A 25,523-nucleotide genomic window follows, 5' to 3' on the forward strand; every position below is an offset into this window, starting at 1 on the left:
TTTATTGTTCATATAAAATTTTATATTCATAAATATTTGCATATGACATATAATAAATTCTTAGTGAGTCAGCATTCCTGAGAATAAGTCATCCTTAAGAGCCAAGCTTTTCACATTCTTGCAAATTTCTCTTATAGACCACAACCATATTTTAAGAAGTACTTCCATGACAACTTTATCTACATATTGTCTACACTTGCTGTAATCTTCTACTGTCCAGTGTGTAATAGTAACAAACGGGAGGGCTGTCTATTAACAGGCATGCATAGTCACAACAGAGCCTGGTGGTTCACCATTCTGCTGTGCTACCAGTTTTCCCTTCTTGTATCACTTGCTCTTTAGCAAGTGAAGACATTTATGTGATATCGATGCTTTTAGGAGAAGAAAAGGCCTCCAGTTGCTCCTTACACGACTACTACTCTTATGCAGCTAAACTTCTTTAAAGTAGAATTCACTGTGCCTAATTCCAGTTCATCTCCTTCCACTTCAAGTCCATCCCTAGTCTGGCTCTTATCCCACAATTTCACCCAAACAGCTCCCTTCATGGTCACAGAAGACTTTCAAGAGTCTAGACTGAACACTCAGTTCTCAATCTTTATCTTCAGTATTTGACACAATGCTGGTCCTCTTCTTGTCTCTCTGTTCTTGACTCTAGAGAAGCAACACTACCTCAGGTCTCTCCTATTAAAGAGTGCTGCTTTTCTGCCTAGTTCACGGTTCTCTCTGAATCCTCTGTTCCTTTAAATGTTGCAGCAGCCCAGGGCTCAATCCTCGGAAATGCTCTCCCTTTACAAGTTTCCTCCACCATCATGGTTTTAGCTGTCGCAAATACAACCATGATTCCAAAACTGATCCTTATGTCTCCTTAGTACTCTACACTCACATCTACCTGGAATCTTTAGTTTCAGACCTGTCTGACAGCTGTTGTGGCGGCCATTTTTCCAGTAGCAGCTTCATTTGTTCAATCAGTGTTTTACCTCTGACATCCATCTTCTATTTAAACCAATAATTCAAACCTATGCAATTATAAATCTATGAACCTGCCTTCAAAACAGATTCAATCTATTCACTTCATTCTTCCCTTGCTATTACCTTAGCCCAAGACTCTACCACTGCTTGCCTAAATTAATGCAATAGAATCCACAAAGTATGTCTTCATCTTCATAAGACTTAAGAGTTCTCCGTCCAAACCAGGAAGCAGATGTCCATATTCAGATCCACCAATGTTAGCCCCTACAGAGACCTTGTGATCTCTAGAACTCTTGTGTTGCAACTTAATCCCTTCCTTGTTCCTTCTGTGCCATCCTAGCTTCACTTTCTAGCTACACTTCTTTAAACTCACTGTCTCTTTAGGGTTTTTTCTTGGCTGTTAGACTGGCTCATTCCATCAGTTCAGGTCTCAGGATTCATCCATAGACTCTAGACTGGCTCACTCCATCACTTCAGGTCTCATCTCTAGGCCATATTATTAAACAGGCTCTCTAGAACATTCTACAGGTGAAAGTAACTTTCAGCTCCTCCCACTCACCACCAGCCATTCACTTTCTACTATTTTGCTCTAATCAAAATTTGTCCTATTCCATTTGTTTGTTTGCTTATTTAATATATGCTTCAGTTCAATGGTTTATGGCTTGGGAAACAAGAAAAAAAATGGTGTTCTTCTATACTCAGAAGAATGCCTGACGCAGAGCAGACAATAAATGCATTTGAAATAATGCAGAAATGTCTTTATTTGGATTGGGACTGTGTGTGTATGTGTGTGTGTGTGTTTAAAGGCATTGAAAAGTCTTTATTTCCTTTGAAAATTCCATGTTACAATATGCAAATTATTATATATTCATGCCTTTTTAAATATATAAGAACTTTTACTGAGCAAAAGACAAATAATTCAATACCAGTAGCAGTACATAAGTATTTGCAAGAAAATGTTTTTTTAATTCCTTTAAATGATTGCTACTATTAGGAACTAGATAACAATACTAGGGTAGACAATTCTAGAAACATTCTAGCCAGAAGTTAATAATTATCAACAATTAACATTATAATTGTGGATATTATTTTAGAAATGTCCACTATTCTAGAAGTTACCCATGACAGTGGTTATTTTATTATATAAAAATAAAAACTGACATTTATTATATATGCTTTCTTAGACAGGCACACCAACTAGAAAAAAATCTATAAAAGCAACATAGGATTAGTTATTGGATCTTATCACTTAAATTAATGATACCATTTTTAGTTTCCAGAAATAGGCATGCATATTTAAATACTCTCAAGGGACTGTGTTCTAATAAAGTTGCTGAAGAGTTCATTTCAAAATGGCCTATCAGTTGCTTATCAGGTGTATAGAAAAGTCTCCAGGTCAATACTGTGCTAAAGAAACATCCAGGACCGTTTCTAACTGATACTCACATCTCTTCAACTTGTGAGTTTCATTAGAGACGCTGTCCATAGGTCTATATCTTTGAGAATGCAGTAAATATACCATTCTTGTCAAATTAGACACATTAAACTAGATCTCAAAACAGCAAAAAGGGAGACTGGAGAGATGGCTCGGTGGCTAAGAGCATTGGCTGCTTTTCCAAAATACCTGGGTTCAGTTCCCAGCACGCATATGGTAGCGTATGGTAGCACAGCCATCTGTAACTCCAATTCTACTGACCTGATGTTATCTTCTGGTCTCTGTGGACACTGCATGCACATGATGTACAGACAAACAGGCAAAACACTCATACACATTTAAAAAAAAAGGAAGTGAAACCAATATTCTTAATTTCTAATAATAAATCCATTGGTTTTTATCAAAAGTCTATGAAATGAAAACAACAGAATCAAATAACTAAAGATTTTATTTTCTACAACCAAGTACCTTTTAATTTTGAGTAAAGAAATGTGTGGATATAGACAAAGCTCTTGAGGTTTTTGGTCCCTTGTTTGACATATCAATTAATATGACAAACTAGTCTTCTCAAATTACATAACAATTTGTGTTGCTTTAAATGTGTTAGTACTTCTACATTTCTAGGTAATACAGTAGAAGCATCCTAGGGAGCATCCACCGAGGAAACCAAAGCCCTGAGGTAGAAAGGCTGACCCAATCATGAAAATGACTTAGTGAAGAGAGGAGAAGAGGAACAACTCTAGACTCTATCTGATGTGGAATGGCAATGAATTGCGTGGGAAAATAGAATTTTTATACAAAGTGACTAAAACAATCCCTTATAAGAAACAACATGGAGGGGACCAAACCATTCCCACATTGCATTAGGAAAAAATATACAGACATATTCAATTAGCCCTCTGTGTCTGTGAGCTCCACATCCAGAGAGTTAACCGACACAGATGAATGCATTTGGGCACAATTGTATTTGGGCTCAGTATGTATGTACATTCTCTAAACAATACAGTTCAGGTATATTCCAGAATTTACCCTGTCTAAGTTGCCAAAGTAATCTAGAGGTGATTTGTATGTGGAAGGATGTGCATAGCTTATATGGAAATACTACACTGTGTATATGAGACATGAGCTTCTGCAGTTTTTACACTCCAAAGAAGATACTGGTACCAGTCCTTCATAGACACTGAGAAATGGGAATCGCCCCCTCTAACACACACACACACACACACACACACTCTCTCTCTCTTTCTCACGCACGCACACACACACACGTGCACATGTATATATTTCTGAAAACAGTGTTCCTTATCATATCTAAGAAGGAGGTGAAAATAAACCTCTGGGGTTTCTGGAGTTCCCTCCAGCTCACACCAGGTAATGTAGCCAGCATGGGGGCAGTTAAGACATTTACTGCTCACGTTCCAGGACAACAGCACACCACAGAATGCCTCTTACCAGAGCCAGGCTGTGCTTCGTTTGTACTGCACCTCCTCAGGGCCTTCCTTGCCATGCTGCAGCTGCAGCTCCAGCTCTGCTATCCTTCCCTGTAAAGCACACAGGAGGAATCAGCATGTAGACCTGTAGGATGAAAAGTCCTGTGGCCACTGGCCACAAGTGTCCTGGTGCCTCAGTAGACCTTGAACGGACATGAGTGAGGAGAACACTCGTATCACTACTCAGAGAACTTCTGTGTTCACAAGAGGCGAGTCCTAAAGAGCTCGTGAGCTTGGCTGACTCAGTGCACTGCTCTTCTAGGATGTCATTTAAAGCAGATATGGTACTCATGGGTCCCATCTTAAAGTTTCCTACATGGCAATGGTCAGTGACTGACAATTTTAGTTATACAGAGATTGAGGTCTGAGCACCACTGTTATGACAGAAGAGCAGAAAATGAATTAGATGAGAATATAATACTTAAGATGTAGGTACTATGTAAAAAGAAGAAAAGTAAAAAAGGTAATCACCAGTATGACATTTCTACTTCTTATAGAAATAGAGTTCTCAACCATGGAATAAAAATAGAGTTAATATTCTTTCTTTAAGGCCAATACCTTCAAATATTAAACGACATAAGTTTATACCATATTACTATAATCAGGTTTTCTCCCTTTACTTCACTGTCAATGATATTATTTAATGTAATATTAAATTGTAGTTTAATATTAGTTTATGAATGAATTCTAACTTGGACATGATCTCAGATTTAATAAAGATTATAGGATAATACTCAACTATTTTTTTTCATGGTTTGGGGGCTGGAGAGATGGTTCAGGGTTTAAAAGCTCTGGTGTCCTTCCTACATACCAACTTCCAGAAAGTAATATAGGATGTAAACCTTTCAGTCTTTCTCCTAAGGGTAGCCAAGAAGACAGCTCCTCGAACTGATCAAGTTTAATGCTATCAAACCTGTCCAGCACCAGATGGAAGTACCCATAGCTATTGTAACAGAAGACACCCCCAGGATATGAATTCCTATATAAACAAGGATCTCAATGTTGCTCCAAATCATTTAGGATACTTTTTAAAGTTTCAAATGCATGAATCCAATCAAGAAACTCATCAGCTAAAGAACACAAGCATTTGTCAAGTACGAATGACAAATTTATAGCACACTGCTGAATTTCCAAGTCCTTTCTTAAGAGAACCTTTCAGCTTCCCATTTCAATTCTCAATGTAACTGAATATAAAATTCAAAGGAAAGAGATCTTAAGTGAAAGGAAACAAACATACACATCACTATGCCAGCTGGAGAGAATACTAGGTCTATATTAATAAAAATAAAAGACTTCATAAATGCATGTCCCTTTTCTAGACCAGGGCAGGACGGATGGCTCAGCAGGCAAAGGAACTTGCCTCCAATCCTGCACCCACAGTAGAAGGAGAAAATCTGTTCCAATAAGCTGTTTTCTTATTTCCACATATGTACTATGGCATGCCCACACCCACTAACAGATAGATGGACACACAGACAGACAGATACACACACAGATACACACTTACACACTAAATTAATAAATGTAATAAGTAAATAAAATATTAGACCAACTTGTGTTATTTGTTATTACAATTAATGATGGTATTAGTCAATCACATGAGGCTTTGGAATCAGAAGAATCCAAATTAAATTCTATTTCTCTCATTTATCAACTGGTGGCTTTGAAGTATTTGCTTCCCTTTCCTACCCTGATTGTCCACCTATAATATCATTATACATGGGCTTAATAATATACACTTCCCTGGATATCTGTTAACATTAATTGACATAGTATATATTAAGTGTTAGCTACATACATGTAAGTATTCAATAAATAGTAGCAGTTATGGGGAAAATGGAGGCTTTTGTAAAGTCTGAATTATATCACAACCGTCTTCAACTTCACCCTTCTTCCCCTAAAGTAACATAAATTCTCAGCTGATTACAGAAATTGCTCATTTTCCTTCTCCAGGTGTTTGCAGAATTTTGTTCCTTCCTCATTAATCACAGAGGATCCTGTAGTGAAAGGGCTAGTGGGCTTGTAGCTTTCAGGCAGGGGCATTTTATTTCCCTCTGTGTCCTGCAAGTTAGTTCAGCACCCTACCCTGCCAGGAGGATCTGCAAATGACTAAGGGAAGCACAGACACAGAGAAGTCTGTGCTCTGGTTTGTACTCTCATGCCTCTTGAATAGAAACTAATTGTCTGGTGGTGTAGAGTGAGGTTATAGAAGTATACAGACATGAGAAAGTCATCCCTTCACTCAGGGTCTATTCAAAACAAGGGGTGCCCATACTGGGAAGGATAAAATAACAAGGAACCAGGAAGCAGGAATTCCAGAGGAGCAGCTTTGCAGGAGCTGATTACATGGGGACTCTAAAGCAATGCTTATCAAAGTGTGGGCTGCAGACTACGCACTTTACAAGGACCTGCCTGCTGTTGATGTGGAGACTCCGCCCCCTTCTCAGTTCTAATGGGTCAGTAGCTGGTAGACACTGTCTACCAGTTCTAGGCTAAAATGACTGCACTACTGCACTGAGGTTTGAATTGGAAATGGGAACACAAATGTCCAGACATTCAATCAGCCTCACTTTCCAACCCATCCCCTGGCTCTTGTCTCTGTGCCCTTAGAAGGCAGCCATCACTCTTACCTATAACACTATGAGTCCTTGCATTCCATGAAGCCCTCTTCTGAAACATGCTACTTAAATAATCTCAGACCATGGACATACACACCATTATTAACAATGACTTTTCAGTCAGTACCCAGTGGGGAGAGGACTTAAGTACAACACATACTTAACTAATTTAAAGAACAAGGTAAAACGGGGTGGCCATAGGGAAATGGCAACATCTGAGGCAAGACAGAACAGTATGTGTGAAAGGCAAGAGATTAGGGATACATGCTGACTTTTAGAAATAAATGTGAAAATGCAGAAAAATAAATGTCTGAGAGAATTGTCAAGGGATGGGGCTAAAGATACAGGCAGGTTCTACATAGAGACAAGATGCTGAGCTCAGTGTGTGAGGCACTCAAGACCAGATATTCTGGGCAGTCAAGTTGGGTATGCAGGAGGCCAAAACGGGCAGAAGAGAATAGAGCTTAGAAGCAGGCTCTGGATGGGACTCAGAAACATAGGAATATCCACATTTAAATATAAGTGTAACTATATGCTATGCCTTATATTTCTTTTATTTAATGTGATATTTGTATCAATTCAGTGAGACTCTCATACATTGTATTTGGATCACAGTCACTCACTGTACCTCCCCCTCCCTCCCTATTCATATCTTTCATTTTGCTTCCAGTTTGCTTCTAATAATCCAGAGTCCAGTTTGCATTCCTGATATACTCATGAGGGTGGGGTCACTGGAGCCTGACCAACCTACCAGGAGCTATACTCTTAGAGAACACTTGCTCGCCTCTCCCCAGATGCCATCAACTCTCAGCAGCTCCTCAGCAAGGAGTAGGAGAACATGCTCCTCCCGCCTCCACGTTAGAATGCCACCTAGCTCCATTTTGTGTGGGGCTTACACAGACAGCCACAGCTGCTGTGAGTTCATGGCTGCACTGGTTCTCTCAGCAGACACAGGTTTACTCCGTTCCTTCCCAATCTCTCTCTCGTCCCACTCTCTCTTCCTTAGAGTGTGTAAGAGAGAAACAGATGTCCCGGGCCTTAAATTTCTTACAAGCAAAAGGAGCCACTGCATATTTGATAGTGTTATCCTTCCCAAGAGCTCTTACACTTGTTCAGTGTGATCCTCTGGGTAGAACAATCTCCATCTCTACTGCTTGCAAAAGATAATCTAGCCTGGCTTGTTGAACACTGTCATTCCTTCACATTAGAAGCTGGGGAAGGTCACAGACCTACACCTTAGAATTCAGCCACTCCTAACCAGCTGTGTGCAATTCTGCCTTAATGGCATGGGATCTTGGGGTGTTCCAAAGAGGGAGAGGCTAGAGAAGCCTAGGGAAGGGGGATATCATCTGTGCAGGTATGAGAAAACGAGGCATACCAGGAGGAAGACTTTCCAGGGAGGCTTCTTTGGGATAACCCCCATTCCTTTCAATAAGCCTCATCCATGCTTTCAAATAAGCCCAATAAACCCACTGTTTACCCAGAGGGACATTCATGCAGTTGAACTTTGTTTTTCACTGGGACCTTAGAAGCAGAGGGTAGTAGATATTCTGCAGTCAGTCCCAGAGAGAAAATTCTTCCAACGGTTAATACACATCGTTATAAAATCAGTGATGAGGGGGAAATGGTCTCCTACAAAGCAGACCCCCTTGTGGCATCCCTACCTGTAAAATGGCATGGTAAGCTCGAGTCATGTATGCAAGCCAGGCCTGTGGAAGAAAGATTGCACGGTGCCATTCTGAAAGCTGGACATGGACCTGTGGGAAAGATGAACAAAACCACATGAGACTGTACAGAATTCAGAGAAAAATGAAAACCTCAGTTCTTCTTTCCTTTTATTTAAGTGGTTTGTTTTCTAAAACAAACCAAATTAGTACAGGACTGGAACCACAAATAATATCTTTACTGTATTCCCAGTTGAAAAGAATGTGGAATCTTGTAAAGACAAAATAAAGTAAGCCTGGAATTTTCTAAATTAAAGCAAATGAAACCCTGCAATAATAGCAAGTTAAGATGTATTCATAATATAAATTCTCCTCTGAAAACCGAGGGGAAAGGCTATAAAACCTCCTGCCAAAGATGGGGAACTGTCTAACAAACTCCCCAATAATGTTAAATAAAAACAAATATTACTCATAGCCTGGATTCCAAATATTCATTTCTGAAGTAATAAGCATAAACTGCCAACAGAAATGCTGGGTAGACATCACAGTGAGACCTGCATGTAGATGAGTGTGATACCCAGCCATCATGTGCTCTGCTAGATAGCTGCCCTCTCATGTGTGTATGCTCACAGGAGAAAAACAATACATGCCAACAGTCAGGTCTCCGGAGGAGAGCCCAGACTAAGCACCTGGCTTGCACAGTCATTTCGGTTTCCACCTATTAGTACACAGCAATCTTACAACACATTTTCCCAGCGTCTGCTCCTGTTCAAGATGCCTCAAGAGAAACAGATACAGTGCTTCACAGTTCATGCATCCCTCAGCTCAACGAGCAACACTTTCATCCATGTCCCTAAGCTTTCACCCACCTCCCAATACAGGACAGAGAGAAGTGTGTATACAATCATGACAGAATTGTGCAAGAAATGGGCACAAACCGTTTGCAAGGTGTGACTGTGAAGGCTCTACGGGGTATGGGGCAGAAGAGAACAACAGGGTTAATTCTGCCAATCCCTTATGACGCCACTGCTGGATTTTCCAAACATTGGATGCTTGAACAGCATGAGATTATAAACACTTCTTCTGACTGAGTATTCATTCAGACTGCCAGGTGGGGTGCGAAGGGCCTTGTCACTGTGTCCATCACCTGAGGGAATGAGCCCTCCAGCCCTGGTTTTTCTTGTACTATCCAGGGGCTAAACAACAACCTCGGCTACATATCCAGCTGAGAAGGAGATCCTCAGTTTCCATCCCTATTCTTTTTCCAAAGACTTCATCCTTTCCTGTGAAAAATCCATGTTCCCTGTCTACAAAATATATTATCATTAGCTCCTATTTGGGGGCTCCAATAATGCAACTTGAATTTTACCACTTACTTAAAACTACAAACTATTTTCAGATTCCCCTGCCAGAACTCCATGGATATCTTTGTACTACTAAGAATTCTTGTCAGCCTCAACACACTGACAAAAAAGAACACTGAATCACTGGGAAAGACAATAGTTTCAACCCATTCTTAATATTGACTTTGAAAAGGGAAAGGATTCTAGACAAACGTATATGGAAAGGAGCACATGGAATGTTGAGCTTCAAAAAAGAAAGCTACTCCTGCCAGGGGGCACATCTGAAAGAGGTCATCAGGAGGAGCCCCAACCAATCCTCCTGTGGATCTGGCCACGCTCGGGGTGGATGCAGGGATGCAGGGAACACTGCCTTCCAGCCTTCCAGCCTTCCAGCCTAGCCTCCCCATGCTTTATGGAATTATCCCTCAATCTTAGGGTGCCCTGAAGAAGCTGAGTGGATAGCATTCAAAGCGCTCTCCTGAGTGTCCCCTCAGCAACAGCATGATGAAAGCCAGGCCCTTCTCACTTGCATCTCAGGTTAAAAGGTTTTCCATAATCATTATTAGGAAGCCATTTCATTTCAATACAAAGTTACATACATTGCCTATCTTTGAGGTTGATGTTGCTAGTCTGAAAAATAAACTCAATTGGCATTGATAAAGTATGAAAATTTTGTCTATTTTGCTAGACCAGTAATAAGTCATCAGGAAACTAAAGTCAATGAAATAATCCCAAATCACAAGTTGTAATTCTAGTTAACCCACAGCTAATAGAGCAGGGCCAGCAATCATTGTATTGCAGTGTTTTAATAAACATGAGAAACTCAAGTCTTTCCTGTAACTAACCTTACATACTCCTATAGTGACAGCTATGTGAGGGACTGCTCGGGTACATAGGTCCTTCCTACTTCAGGAAGAATAAGAGGGAAGTCTCCATGTGTATGACATAGTAAATTTGATGAAACATCACTCATACACTTAAAAAGAAGTCCAGACAAACAGGCAATGAGAAGCGTGCTAACTAATGAAATAGGGGCAAGGGCTGGGCAGGCTCCAAGGTTAAGCAGAGTGCTCAAGGTAGGTCTCGCTGAGAGGGTTAAGTCTGAGTGAAAATCAGCTGACAGTGAGGACACATGTGTTAAAGGGAATATGCAATGGTTCAGCTACTGGAAACATTTGGTGGTTTCTCATAATAGTAAACACAGCAAACCATATGACTGAGCAGTTCCACTTCTAAATAGACTCCACAATGATTTCAAACAAGAATTTGTAAATAAATGTCCATATCAGCATGTTCACAAATGCCAAAAAAAAAAAAAAAAAGGAACTGGATGGTCTCATTTACATTCTAAATGTAAAATGTAAATGACCACTGAGGTAAATAACCACTGAGGTGAAGACTGGAAAGCACAGAGCAGGAAAACCTTGCAGGGGTGTCTACAGCCACTCAGGTTAAACAAACAAACAAACAAACACCACAGTGGCTGTACACCATGGAGTAATGTGACCCTTTGACACTATGACATTGTGGAGCAATGGCTTCAAGCACCCAGCTATCCCATCTGCCACTCCACTTCTAATACCATGTTAAACATTTGAGTCAGAAAATCAAGAGGAAGATTTGTGTGGACACAGTGAGGAAAACAGCTGACACTCAGAGCGCCTTTTTGGTCACTGTGGTTGGTCCCTGGACATTTTAAGCTGTAACTTTAGTTAGATGGAGAAAGAAAAAAGAACAAAAGTTAGGAGATTGTGAAGGTGACAGGTTTGACCATGAAGCATGAGAAGGCACTTTTTAAGATGCTGGAATAATTCTCATCTTGATGGGTGCTGCCTACAAGATATGTGCACCTGCCAAAATGCATAGAGTATGTACAATAACAGGGAAATCAATATCAAGTTATAGCTCAATAAAAACATACATAGTTTGCATGAATTAACACATTGTAGATTATATCAGATATGACTAAAGATATGAATAATTTAATATGCATAATTTTATGTGTAATGTATCAGTTAAATTTCTTTTAATTAAAAAGAAATCAAAAGTAGAGCCAGAAATATGGCTCTGTGGTTAAGCACATGTGCTGTTCTTGAAAAGGGCCTGAGTTCAATTCCCAGCACCTAGGTTTGGCAGTTTACAAAAGCCTGTAACTCCAGTTCCTGGAGGATCCAATGCTTCTGGCCTCTGTGGGCACCAGTAACCGATGTGCACTAAACCACACACACACACACACACACACACACATGATTAAAAATAATAAATCTCTTAAGAACTCAAAGGTAGTTAGAAAACCACTGCTTTGAGTACACATTTCTCAGACTTTGCCCTTCTACTACCTCTTACACTCAGTTGGCTTGTTTATCATCATTTAAAACCCACTGATTGATCTTTCCTATGTCTGTCAATATCATGTATCAATAACCCTGTTATCGAGGTTTGAAACTTCAGACTTATCTTGGAAGTTTTCCTTGACTCGACAACCAAGCCAATTTCTGAAATGCCAGATTGTATGTGCCCACTTCCTTCCTCACTGGCCTAGTCCTAGTTCTCCCCACGTGACTATGACACACCTATCAGATCTTCAGTGATCTCACCTCTCTCCTCTGCTAACCCATCACAAATGGTGCCAACTACTCAGGACTTCTGTGCAAAAGCTTTAATGGTTCATAAAGAATATCCACCAGGGCTATACAGAAAAACCCTGTCTCAGAAAAAAAAAATATCATGAAAGCATTTTATAGTACTTAACATCTTCTCAGTATCAAAACATCCTCATTCACTTAAGAGATAATTGTGCTGCTCCAAGAACCTCAATGAATTTCTCCCTAATTCTTAGACCTCTGCATCATGTAATCTTCTTCTAGAGAACTGAACTACAAACCAGCTCCACATCTGCCCTGCTCTTCATGGAACCCATGGAGCCGTTCACCTCTCCACTTTCCGTGCCCCCTCTTCCTATCATTTCATCATAGTAAGCTGATTTCTTTCACCTCTACAGTTCTACAATACTATGGATGTCTGGAACTTCACACAACTCTGAGGCACAGATTACATCCTGCTTTTTTCTGAGACCCTTCATAGTGCCTGCAACACTGTTTATGCACACCCACTGAGTTAAAATTATTTAAATATACCACATCTCCTGAACACAGAGAAATGTTTGTCGTCTTAAAATTATAAAGTGAAATTTTAAAAGTAATCATAAAACTACTATGTTCAACTTTTTATTGTAACCCTGGGAATTAGACAGGGAGCCTCAAATGTCATTCATAGTTGGGCAAGCACTCTATTACTGAGCTATATCCTAAACCTTCATTTCACTTTTTATTCTGCAGTAAGTGCTCACTAACTTAACCTACACTGGTCTTGCACTGATGATTTTTTTGCCTCAACATTTTGAGCTGTTGGGATACAGGCCTGCACCACCAGCTTGGCATTCAACGTTAAATCATTCCAGAAACACAAAGCTTTAAAAAACAAACAAACAAAACTAGAGCCAGGCATAGTGGCATATACTTTTTAAAATCCCAATACTTGGGAAGAAAAGGCAGGTGAATCTCTGTGAGTTTGGGGTCAGTGTGGTCTATACAGGAGTTCCAGGACAGCCAGGAATAGAGAGAATTTGTTTCAAGAACAAATAAACAAATAAAAAAAAACATGTCTGAGTCAGCATAACTAAAGTAAACACATAATTATTATTTAAACCTTATAGGCACACGCCCAAAATATTCTAGTCTAGAAATATTCATTTTCACATTAGTATCTTCTAAGTGAAAAGGTTACATTTTGCAGGGAGTTTTATGAACGTTATAATCTGAAATTCCATAAGCATCTAGATTATTGCTTAGTGCACCTGAAATCCTAGCTCATGGGGATATCATGCTTAGAAACACGTTTTTTTAAAAATATAATAGAATGTTGGGAGAGAGAACAAAAAATACATTTCTCTCCATATGTTTTCCTAATGGAACCACATAACCCACTCTGCTTCTTGAACAGCATTGTGCAATTAAATATATAATACTCAGGTTACAGACTTTTAGTAACTACTCTAAATCAAATAAGAAAAACTTTTGATGAGGTTACTTGTTAAACTAGAGTAGGACAGGCAGAACAGTGTGCAAACCTGACAGATAAACAAGTATTTTCTATTAATGTTATGACCCCCAACTTGATAAAGCAAGACAATTTCCCTGTTCACAGTTACCATGAAAACCACCTGCACCTCAGCCATGGCCACCACCACCATCGCAGCCTCCACCACCGCCTCCACCTCCACCTCCACCTCCACCTCCATCTCCTCGACCACCATAACAACAAACACAACAAAGGAAAAGAATAAAGGAATTTGATTTCAGTTACTACATGGAATACAAAGGAGTATCAACCCCCACACTCATTCTTCCAGAAGAAACACTGTTTTCACTCGTGAGAGGTCCTAAAAGACACTCACTGCATGGCTGTTTATAAATTTGAATAAGAGGCATCAACTTTCTGTCATTAGTAATCCAGTTCCTAGGAAATAACTTTCGGCCTTCCCTATCCACTGATAAATAGTAAGAGAAGGGAGAACTTAAGAGGATGCCTTCTTAAAGTACAAAGCCCTCATCTTCTTGTAAGTAGCTTCCAGACATTCAATCCCCCCCCCCTTCTCCCCTCCATCATTGTCTCCTCACCCCATTTCCTATCAGGATAACATTAGCTTGAAAGCTGACAATTCAATTGCATCTCAAGTAACCATTTACTCTGTTATTTAATAGAAGGGGAAACCCAGTTACCATAACAACTCACATCCACATGGTAATTATGGAGTATCTAAAACACAGCAATCCATACTTTTCACAGTATTTGCTAGGGAGAATCTGTAAAAGGCACAGATATAATTTCTTCCCACTATTATTCTCAATTTTCACGTAGTTGTTTCATATGGCATAAATGTGAACAATACTCCTGTACTTTTAAAGAAATATTTCTAAGACAAAGGAGCAATGGAAAGAAAAGGTGAGGCTGCACTTCTTATATTTCAAACAAGTGGCTACATAATATCTAACTTGAAACAACTTGGAGGAAAGAATTAAAGCAAAATTAATTTTTAATAAATAAAAATTATATAATGATCAGAACAAGAAGAAAAGGAGGAGGAGGAGGAGGAGGAGGAGGAGGAGGAGGAGGAGGAGGAGGAGGAGGAGGAGAACAACCACCACCACCCCCAATGATTTTGCTCAGAAATCATTATCCAGCTTCCAGTATGGCTGAATAAGGTTTCTCTAAAACACAAATGGAAGAGCAGCTCATTACTCAATGCTAAGCATAAACATGGCTCGGTGGCACTGACATGATCAGGAACATCATTATCACCAAGAAGGGAGAAAGTAATGAAATTTGACTGCCATTCTCATGCCAGGATAAGCCAGTGTTGCCTAATTTAGATGAGAATATCATGTTAAAGTAGGAAATGCCAAAGATGATGGGGTTAACAGCAAATTCCAGAAAAGAAAACTGACGTTGCCCTCAGCTTCCTCCCAAAGGGCAGGAGGGATCTATCAGGGAAGAGAAAGGCAATAGAGAAGCCCAGAAGATAGGATATGACCACTGGTGGGATCCAATTCAAAATATCAAAGAGAGAGGGCACATGGATTTGCCCAAACCTAAGATACTAGTCATATGGGTTAATTCTGCATCAGATATTTGTCAGCAATCCTTTCAAATGTGTAATAGCATGGTGGAACATCAGGGGTTTTGTTTGCTTGTTTGTTTGTTTTGAAAAGCAGGGAAATAAGGGGGAATTTATGAGATGATTTTATATAAATAGTTCACCATGGCATCAAAAAGTCTTAGTTTAGCCAACACATGTTTTTTGAGACGCATTAATAAAGTTATTACATATAAAATATACGTCAAGTATAAAAATGCCCGTTCCAGTCTGGCACATAAGGGGCTTACAACCCACAATTCATCCTAAGAAACACAACTGAGAAGAACACATCCTAAGACACATGCTAAGAACACAACTTGATGCCCCTGCCCTCCCCCCATGTCTCTCTGAGACCTGTGAGGGATCACAGCACAGCAAAGTGCAGCTTGAAAGAAAGCAGGCAAACACGGAGAACCACAACTTACTTGAACAGTCACCCAGAGGCAGACACCTAATGCTAACAAGAACCTCAGTATGAAATCCCAGATTGGCCAGATTCAGGGAAGAGTTGTATAATCAGAGGATCAGAAGCTTAAGTCATTAGACCACCACATACTTCTGCATGTTCCACTTAGAGCTTTACCAAATTTTCATAATGAACACAAAATAAAAGTCACCCTCTATATCTGATATCTGGGAAGGGAAAGAAACCATTCTGGGGTACACCGTCAGAGGAAGCCTAAGTTAACACAGTAAGCTATTCTTTGAGATTTACTATGTAGCCTAACTACGTTTGAACCTGCAATTCTCCTGCTCCAGCATCCTATAGGTGGTTTACAAAAAAGAGGAAGACCAAAGTGTGAATATTTCGATCCTTCTTAGAAGGGGGAACAAAATACCCATGGAAGGAGTTACAGAGACAAAGTTCAGAGCTGAGACTGAAGGAAGGACCATCCAGACATTGTCCCACCTGGGGATCCATCCCATAAACATCCACCAAACCCAGACGCTATTGTGGATGCCAACAAGAGTTTGCTGACAGGAGCCTGATAAAGCTGTCTCCTGAGAGGTTCTGCCAGTACCTTACAAATACAGAAGTGGATGCTCACAGCCATCCATTGGACAGAGCACAGGGTCCCCAATGAAGGAGCTAAAGAAAGGACTCAAGGGGCTGAAGGGGTTTGCAGCCCCATAGGAGGAACAACAATGTGAACTAACCAGTATCTCCAGAGCTCCCTGGAACTAAACCACCAACCAAAGAAACATATGGTAGGATTCATGGCTCTCTAACTGCATATGTAGCAGAGGATGGCCTAGTTGGTCATCAATGGGAGCAGAGGCCCTTAGTCCTGTGAAGGCTCTATGCCCCAGTATAGGAGACTGCCAGGGCCAGGAAGCGGGAGTGGGTGGGTTGGTGAGCAGGGGTAATGGGGAGGGAATAGGGGATTTTCAGAGGGGAAACTAGGAAAAGGGATAACATTTGAAATGTAAATAAAGAAAGTATCTAATAAAAAGAAAGAAAAAAAGAAACAGATGGGAAAAAAAAAAGAATTAGAGAATCAAGTTGTTCTGTGACCTGTATATGCTCTGGAGCACATATGCCCCACATCATTATAAAAGAATAATTGGAACAGTAGTAGTTGAAATTGAAAACTAAAAGCTGGTCCTTTGAAAAGTTAAACGAATACAATAAACCTGTAGCAAACCAAACAAGAAAAAACAATGAAATAAAGAAAAGATACAACTCTAGACCCTACAAAAATTAGAAGAGTAATGAAGAACACCATGTACAAACTCAATGCCCCAAATTAACTACCTAGAAAACAGACCACTGCCTTGAAAAGCACAAAGTTCACATGAAAAATACATTATCTGAATGGTCTACACCTTTTAAGAAAAACAAAATTTTAAACAGCTAATAGCTGTTTAGAATAGAAGTATAAGTCTCAGATGTGCTCATAGCTAACTGCTACTAAACATTTAAGGACGCAATCATTCTGATTCTCTATGCTTCTTATAGAAGACAGAAGCAGACACTTCCTCATTCTATGAAGTCAGTGTTACCCAATTTGAAACCAGACGAAGACACTGACAAGAAATCCACAGAACAATATTTCCCATAAACATAAATACAAAACTCCTCAAAAGCATGAGCAAAATGAGTCTGACAATATTTAAAAAATTTATTCACTACAATTAGTGGTCTTTATCCTGTGCGAGTGGGTCGATATTCAAGAATGTATGGTGGGGAGATCACACATCAGATCAATATTGTGGAAAAGAGCGCTTGTGGAACTCAACTTCCAACTAGTTTAACCAAGTTTTAGTCCAAGCTTGACAAGGAAAATCTATACAACACCCCAAGCCAAAAGAATCCCATAGAATACACATGGCAAAAACCTGAAAGCTATTTTTAAAAGATCAGAACAAGGCAGATATGTCAATTCTCAGCAGTTCTTTACAACATCATACCAGAAGTCCCCACTGATGTAATATGATAGAAACAAAAAGTTTAACATATACTGGAAGGAAAGAAAAATTGCCTCTGCCACAGACAACATAGGCATTTACATATAAAATTCAAACAAATTGGCCAAAAGATCCAGGAACTAGTCACCTCAGCAAGGCTAGTTTATACAAGAATACACAGAACCCAACCGCTTTCCCTTATATCTACAATGAACAAATAAATATTAAAATGTGAGACTCGGTGACAGTAATATCACCTGAAATGGAATGTGTGGGTATAAATGTACAGAAATACTTACAAAATCAACATGAGAAAAACTATATACTATGAAAAACCAATGATTTAAATAAATTGGGAGATATGCTAAGCTTATAAATAGAAGATTCAACCCTAACCATGTACTCCAGTGAGGTTCTAATCAAATCCTAGAATGTTATTTCAGAAATACCATCCAAGTGATTCTAAACAACATATGGCAAAGAAAAAGGAAGAAAGAGGGGCTAGAGATGGTTCAACAATTAAGAGCACTTACTGCTCTCTCAGAGTTCTGTTCCTACATGGTAGCTCAGTGTGGCATGTACCCCCAGTTCCACAGGACATTGTGTCCTCTTCTGTCCTCTCCTGAACACATGTAGTACACATAGATTCATATAGGCATGCACATATACATGAAAATAATAAATGAATGGATGAGCGAGTGAATGAATGAACAAATGAATTTTAATACACAAAGAAGTCAATGAAACAAAGAGGAATATGAAGTAGGTGAGATTATGGGACTTTCTGCCTTACTATTCAGCTAGAGTTGAGGTAGAAAAGCAAAATCTTGTTGTCTTTACATAGTATCAATAAGCAGAAAATCAAACAGAATGAATCCTAGTTACAAAATGTAATGGTTAGTGAATGTAACAAAAGGCCTGCAAGATTTAAAATATGCAAACAAAATGTTAACCTAACTAAATGCAAAGATTACATTGTTCATGAGTGGAGAGACTCGGTGTTCCTTATTTCAGTTTCCTGCCAAGTGGCCTACGGAACTGATATATTTATAATCTACATCAGAGCCAGCATGTGATTTCTTAAAGCTGTGTTTATGTTTATATAGAAAAGCAAAGGGCCTAGATACCACTTCAATTCAAGGCTTATTGCTAGGTAACAATAATTAAGATATATGATTTGAGTAAAAGTACAGAAATCGTAACAAATAGAAAACACACATATCCAAGAAAGAGGAAGAGACTGAGTGAGAGAGGGAGGGTGGGAAGGGAAGAAAGGAAGGGGAAGGGAGAGAAGGGAAATGCATAGGAGGGTGATTTTTTTTTTTATTTTTATTACATATTTTCCTCAATTACATTTCCAATACTATCCCAAAAGTCCCCCATAGCGCCCCCCACTTCCCTACCCACCCATTCCCATTCTTTTGGCCCTGGCATTCCCCTATATTGGGGCATATAAAGTTTGCAAGTCCAATGGGCCTCTCTTTCCATTGATGGCCGACTAGGCCATCTTTCGATACATATGCAGCTAGAGACAAGAGCTCCAGGGTTCTGGTTAGTACATCATGTTGTTCCAACAATAGGGTTGCAGATCCCTTTAGCTCCTTGGGTACTTTCTCTAGCTTCTCCATTGGGAGCCCTGTGATACATCCAATAGCTGACTGTGAACATCCACTCCTGTGTTTGCTAGGCCCCCGGCATCGTCTCACAAGAGACAGCTATATTTGGGTCCTTTCAGCAAAATCTTGCTAGTGTATGCAATGGTGTCAGCGTTTAGAAGCTGCTTATGGGATGGATCCCTGGATACGGCAGTCTCTAAATGGTCCATCCTTTCATCACAGCTACGAACTTTGTCTCTGTAACTCCTTCCCTGGGTGTTTTGTTCCCAATTCTAAGAAGGTGCACAGTGTCCACACTTTGGTCTTCATTCTTCTTGAGTTTCATGCGTTTATCAAATTGTATCTTATATCTTGGGTATCCTAAGTTTTGGGCTAATATCCACTTATCAATGAATACATATTGTGTGAGTTCTTTTGTGATTGTGTTACTTCACTCAAGATGATGCCCTCCAGGTCCATCCATTTGGCTAGGAATTTCATAAATTCATTCTTTTTAATAGCTGAGTAGTACTCCATTGTGTAAATGTACCATAATTTCTGTATCCATTCCTCTGTTGAGGGACATCTGGGTTCTTTCCAGCTTCTGGCTATTATAAATAGGGCTGCTATGAACATAGTGGAGCATGTGTCCTTTTTACCGGTTGGGACATCTTCTGGATATATGCCCAGGAGAGGTATTGCTGGATCCTCCGGTAGTACTATGTCCAATTTTCTGAGGAACCGCCAGACTGATTTCCAGAGTGGTTGTACAAGCTTGCAATCCCACCAACAATGGAGGAGTGTTCCTCTTTCTCCACATCCTCGCCAGCATCTGCTGTCACCTGAATTTTTGATCTTAGCCATTCTGACTGGTGTGAGGTGGAATCTCAGGGTTGTTTTCAGTTGCATTTCCCTGATGATTAAGGATGTTGAACATTTTTTCAGGTGCTTCTCTGCCATTCGGTATTCCTCAGGTGAGAATTCTTTGTTCAGTTCTGAGCCCCATTTTTTAATGGGGTTATTTGACTTTCTGGAGTCCACCTTCTTGAGTTCTTTATATATATTGGATATTAGTCCCTTATCTGATTTAGGATAGGTGAAGATCCTTTCCCAATCTGTTGGTGGTTTTTTTGTCTTATTGATGGTGTCTTTAGCCTTGCAGAAGCTTTGTAGTTTCATGAGGTCCCACTTGTCAATTCTCGATCTTACAGCACAAGCCATTACTGTTCTATTCAGGACTTTTTCCCCTGTGCCCATATCTTCAAGGCTTTTCCCCACTTTCTCCTCTATAAGTTTCAGTGTCTCTGGTTTTATGTGAAGTTCCTTGATCCACTTATACTTGACCTTAGTACAAGGAGATAGGAATGGATCGATTCGCATTCTTCTACATGTTAACAACCAGTTGTGCCAGCACCATTTGTTGAAAATGCTGTCTTTCTTCCACTGGATGTTTTTAGCTCCCTTCTCGAAGATCAAGTGACCGTAGGTGTGTGGGTTCATTTCTGGGTCTTCAATTCTATTCCATTGGTCTATTTGTCTGTTACTATACCAGTACCATGCAGTTTTTATCACAATTGCTCTGTAGTAGAGCTTTAGGTCCGGCATGGTGATTCCACCAGAGGTTCTTTTATCCTTGAGAAGAGTTTTTGCTATCCTAGGTTTTTTGTTATTCCAGATCAATTTGCAGATTGCACTTTCTAATTCGTTGAAGAATTGAGTTGGCATTTTGATGGGGATTGCATTGAATCTGTAGATTGCTTTTGGCAAGATAGCCATTTTTACAATGTTGATCCTGCCAATCCATGAGCATGGGAGATCTTTCCATCTTCTGAGATCTTCTAGAATTTCTTTCTTCAGAGACTTGAAGTTTTTATTATACAGATCTTTCACTTCCTTAGTTAGAGTCACGCCAAGATATTTTATATTATTTGTGACTATTGAGAAGGGTGTTGTTTCCCTAATTTCTTTCTCAGCCTGTTTATTCTTTGTGTAGAGAAAGGCCATTGATTTGTTTGAGTTAATTTTATATCCAGCTACTTCACCGAAGCTGTTTATCAGGCTTAGGAGTTCTCTGGTGGAATTTTTAGGGTCACTTATATATACTATCATATCATCTGCAAAAAGTGATATTTTGACTTCATCTTTTCCAATTTGTATCCCTTTGATCTCCTTTTGTTGTCGAATTGCTCTGGCTAGGACTTCAAGTACAATGTTGAATAGGTATGGAGAAAGTGGACAGCCTTGTCTAGTCCCTGATTTTAGAGGGATTGCTTCAAGCTTCTCACCATTTACTTTGATGTTGGCTACTGGTTTGCTGTAGATTGCTTTTATCATGTTTAGGGATGGGCCTTGAATTCCTGATCTTTCCAAGACTTTTATCATGAATGGGTGTTGGATCTTGTCAAATGCTTTTTCCGCATCTAACGAGATGACCATGTGGTTTTTGTCTTTGAGTTTGTTTATATACTGGATTACGTTGATGGATTTCCGTATATTGAACCATCCCTGCATCCCTGGGATGAAACCTACTTGGTCAGGATGGATGATTGTTTTGATGTGTTCTTGGATTCGGTTAGCAAGAACTTTATTGAGGATTTTTGCATCAATATTCATAAGGGATATTGGTCTGAAGTTTTCTATCTTTGTTGGGTCTTTTTGTGGTTTAGGTATCAGAGTAATTGTGGCTTCATAGAATGAGTTGGGTAGAGTACCTTCTGTTTCTATTTTGTGGAATAGTTTGTGAAGAACTGGGATTAGATCTTCTTTGAAGGTCTGATAGAACTCTGCACTAAACCCATCTGGTCCTGGGCTTTTTTTAGTTGGGAGACTATTAATGACTGCTTCTATTTCTTTGGGGGATATAGGGCTGTTTAGATCATTAACCTGATCTTGATTCAACTTTGGTACCTGGTATCTGTCTAGGAACTTCTCCATTTCATCCAGGTTCTCCAGTTTTGTTGAGTATAGCCTTTGGTAGAAGGATCTGATGGTGTTTTGGATGTCTTCAGGATCTGTTGTTATGTCTCCTTTTTCATTTCTGATTTTGTTAATTAGGATGCTTTCCCTGTGCCCTCTAGTGAGTCTGGCTAAGGGTTTATCTATCTTGTTGATTTTCTCAAAGAACCAGCTCCTTGATTGGTTGATTCTTTGAATAGTTCTTCTTGTTTCCACTTGGTTGATTTCGCCCCTGAGTTTGATTATTTCCTGCCGTCTACTCCTCTTGGGTGAATTTGCTTCCTTTTGTTCTAGTGCTTTTAGGTGTGTTGTCAAGCTGCTAATGTGTGCTCTCTCTAGTTTCCTTTTGGAGGCACTTAGAGCTATGAGTTTTCCTCTTAGAAATGCTTTCATTGCGTCCCATAAGTTTGGGTATGTTGTGGCTTCATTTTCATTGAACTCTAAAAAGTTTTAATTTCTTTCTTTATTCCTTCCTTGACCAAGGTATCATTGAGAAGAGTGTTGTTCAGTTTCCACGCGAAGGTTGGCTTTCTATTATTTATTTTGTTATTGAAGATCAGCCTTAGTCCATGGTGATCTGATAGGATGCATGGGACAATTTCAATATTTTTATATCTGTTGAGGCCTGCTTTGTGACCAATTATGTGGTCAATTTTGGAGAAGGTACCATGAGGTGCTGAGAAGAAGGTATATCCTTTTGTTTTAGGATAGAATGTTCTGTAGATATCTGCCAGATCCATTTGATTCATAATTTCTCTTAGTTTCACTGTGTCCCTGTTTAGTTTCTGTTTCCATGATCTGTCCATTGGTGAAAGTGGTGTGTTGAAGTCTCCCACTATTATTGTATGAGGTGCAATGTGTGCTTTGAGCTTTACTAAAGTTTCTTTAATGAATGTGGCTGCCTTTGTATTTGGAGCATAGATATTCAGGATTGATAGTTCCTCTTGGAGGATTTTACCTTTGATGAGTATGAAGTGTCCCTCCCTGTCTTTTTTAATGACTTTGGGTTGGAAGTCAATCTTATCAGATATTAGAATGGCTACTCCAGCTTGTTTCTTCATGCCATTTGCTTGGAAAATTGTTTTCCAGCCTTTCATTCTGAGGTAGTGTCTATCCTTTTCTCTGAGATGAGTTTCCTGTAAGCAGCAAAGTGTTGGGTCTTGTTTGTGTAGCCAGTTTGTTAGTCTATGTCTTTTTATCGGGGAGTTGAGTCCATTGATATTAAGAGATATTAAGGAAAAGTAATTGTTGTTTCCTGTTATTTTTGTTGTTAAAGTTGGCATTTTGTTCTTGTGGCTGTCTTCTTTTAGGTTTGTTGAGGGATTACCTTCTTGTTGTTTCTAGGGCGTGGTTCCTGTCCTTGTATTGGTTTTTTTCTGTTATTATCCTTTGAAGGGCTGGATTCGTGGAGAGATAATGTGTGAATTTGGTTTTGTCGTGGAATACTTTGGTTTCTCCATCTATGTTAATTGAGAGTTTGGCTGGGTATAGTAGCCTGGGCTGGAATTTGTGTTCTTTTAGTGTCTGTATAACATCCGTCCAGGATCTTCTGGCTTTCATAGTCTCTGGTGAAAAATCTGGTGTAATTCTGATAGGCTTGCCTTTATATGTTACTTGGCCTTTTTCTCTTACTGCTTTTAGTATTCTATCTTTATTTAGAGCATTTGTTGTTCTGATTATTATGTGTCGGGAGGTATTTCTTTTCTGGTCCAGTCTATTTGGAGTTCTGTAGGCTTCTTGTATGTTCATGGGCATCTCTTTCTTTAGATTTGGGAAGTTTTCTTCTATAATTTTGTTGAAGATGTTCGCTGGTCCTTTGAGTTGAAAATCTTCATTCTCATCCACTCCTATTATCCGTAGGTTTGGTCTTCTCATTGTGTCCTGTATTTCTTGGATGTTTTGAGTTAGGATCTTTCTGCATTTTACATTTTCCTTGATTGTTGTGCCGATGTTCTCTATGGAATCTTCTGCACCTGAGATTCTCTCTTCCATCTCTTGTATTCTGTTGCTGATGCTCGTATCTATGGTTCCAGATTTCTTTCCTAGGGTTTCTATCTCCAGTGTTGCCTCATTTTGGGTTTTCTTTATTGTGTCTACTTCCCTTTTTAGGTCTAGTATGGTTTTGTTCATTTCCATCATCTGTTTGGATGTGTTTTCCTGTTTTTCTGTAAGGACTTCTACCTGTTTGATTACGTTATCGTGTTTTTCTTTAAGGATTTGTAACTCTTTAGCAGTGTTCTCCTGCAATTCTTTAAGGGATTTTTGTGCTTCCTCTTTATTGTCTTCTGCCTGTTTAGCAGTGTTCTCCTGCATTTCTTTAAGTGTGTTATTAAAGTCCTTCTTGAAGTCCTCTATCATCATCAGGAGATATGCTTTTAAATCAGTGTCTAGCTTTTCCGGTGTGTTGGGGTGCCCTGGACTGGGCGAAGTGGGGGTGCTGGGTTCTGATGATGGTGAGTGATCTTGGTTTCTGTTTTTAAGATTATTACGTTTACCTTTCGCCATCTGGTAATCTCTGGGGTTAGTTGTTATCGTTGTCACTGTTTAAAGATTGGAGCAGAAGCTGTGTTCCACTCACCAGCAGTCTCTAAATCCTGCGGCGGGGGTCGTGGGTAGCTGACGGTACCCCGGTGCTGGTCCAGCCGGAAGAGGCCTGTGGTCCTACTCAGGCCGTTTTTTTGCTTCCCTAACTAATGCAGTCTCTGGTCCCGCGTGCAATTGGATTGGAGCAGAAGCTGTGTTCCACTCTCCAGAAGTCTTAAGATCCTGTGGTGGGTGTTGTGGGTAGCTGGTGAGTGTCAGCCGACCCTGCGCCCCGGCTGCCCAGGTGCTTTTCTGACAGGAAGAGGGTTGTGGCCCTATGTAGGCCGGATTTCTCTCTCCCCAACCAGAGCAGTCTCAGGTCCCGCGTGATTGGACTGGAGCAGAAGCTGTGTTCCACTCACCAGCAGTCCCAAAATCCTGTGGCGGGGGTCGTGGGTAGCTGGTGGGTGTCAGGCAACCCTGCGCTCCCGCTACCCCAGCGCTGATCTGGCCGGATGAGGCCTGTGGCCCTACTCAGGCCAGTTTCTGCTTCCCTAACTAATGCAGTCTCAGGTCCCGTGCAATTGGATTGGAGCAGAAGCTGTGTTCCACTCACCAGCAGTCCCAAAATCCTGTGGAGGGGGTCGTGGGTAGCTGGCGGGTGTCAGGCAACCCTGTGCTCCCGCTACCCCGGAGCTGATCCGGCCGGATGAGGCCTGTGGTCCTACTCAGGCTGGTTTCTGCTTCCCTAACTAATGCAGTCTCAGGTCCGGAGCAATTGGATTGGAGCAGAAGCTGTGCTCCACTCACCAGAAGTCTTAGGA

At 40.1% G+C, this 25,523-nt stretch overlaps 1 protein-coding gene across 3 annotated transcripts in view; it reads right to left on the reverse strand.

Moving 5' to 3' along the window:
• The window catches only part of Focad (focadhesin), a 314,502-nt gene that overhangs the window by 62,797 nt on the left and 226,182 nt on the right, over nucleotides 1-25,523 (reverse strand). For all 3 annotated transcript variants that reach the window (XM_021160670.3, XM_029475892.2, XM_029475894.2), the window contains 2 exons: nucleotides 8,177-8,269; nucleotides 3,857-3,945 (listed from right to left, as the gene is read on the reverse strand). In XM_021160670.3, the coding sequence (XP_021016329.1) occupies nucleotides 3,857-3,945; nucleotides 8,177-8,269 (182 nt within the window). The remainder of the gene's footprint in view (nucleotides 1-3,856; nucleotides 3,946-8,176; nucleotides 8,270-25,523) is intronic.

Source organism: Mus caroli, unplaced genomic scaffold (assembly GCF_978045245.1).
Source record: "Mus caroli unplaced genomic scaffold, Mus_caroli_1 scaffold_6, whole genome shotgun sequence".
Taxonomy (NCBI): domain Eukaryota; kingdom Metazoa; phylum Chordata; class Mammalia; order Rodentia; family Muridae; genus Mus; species Mus caroli.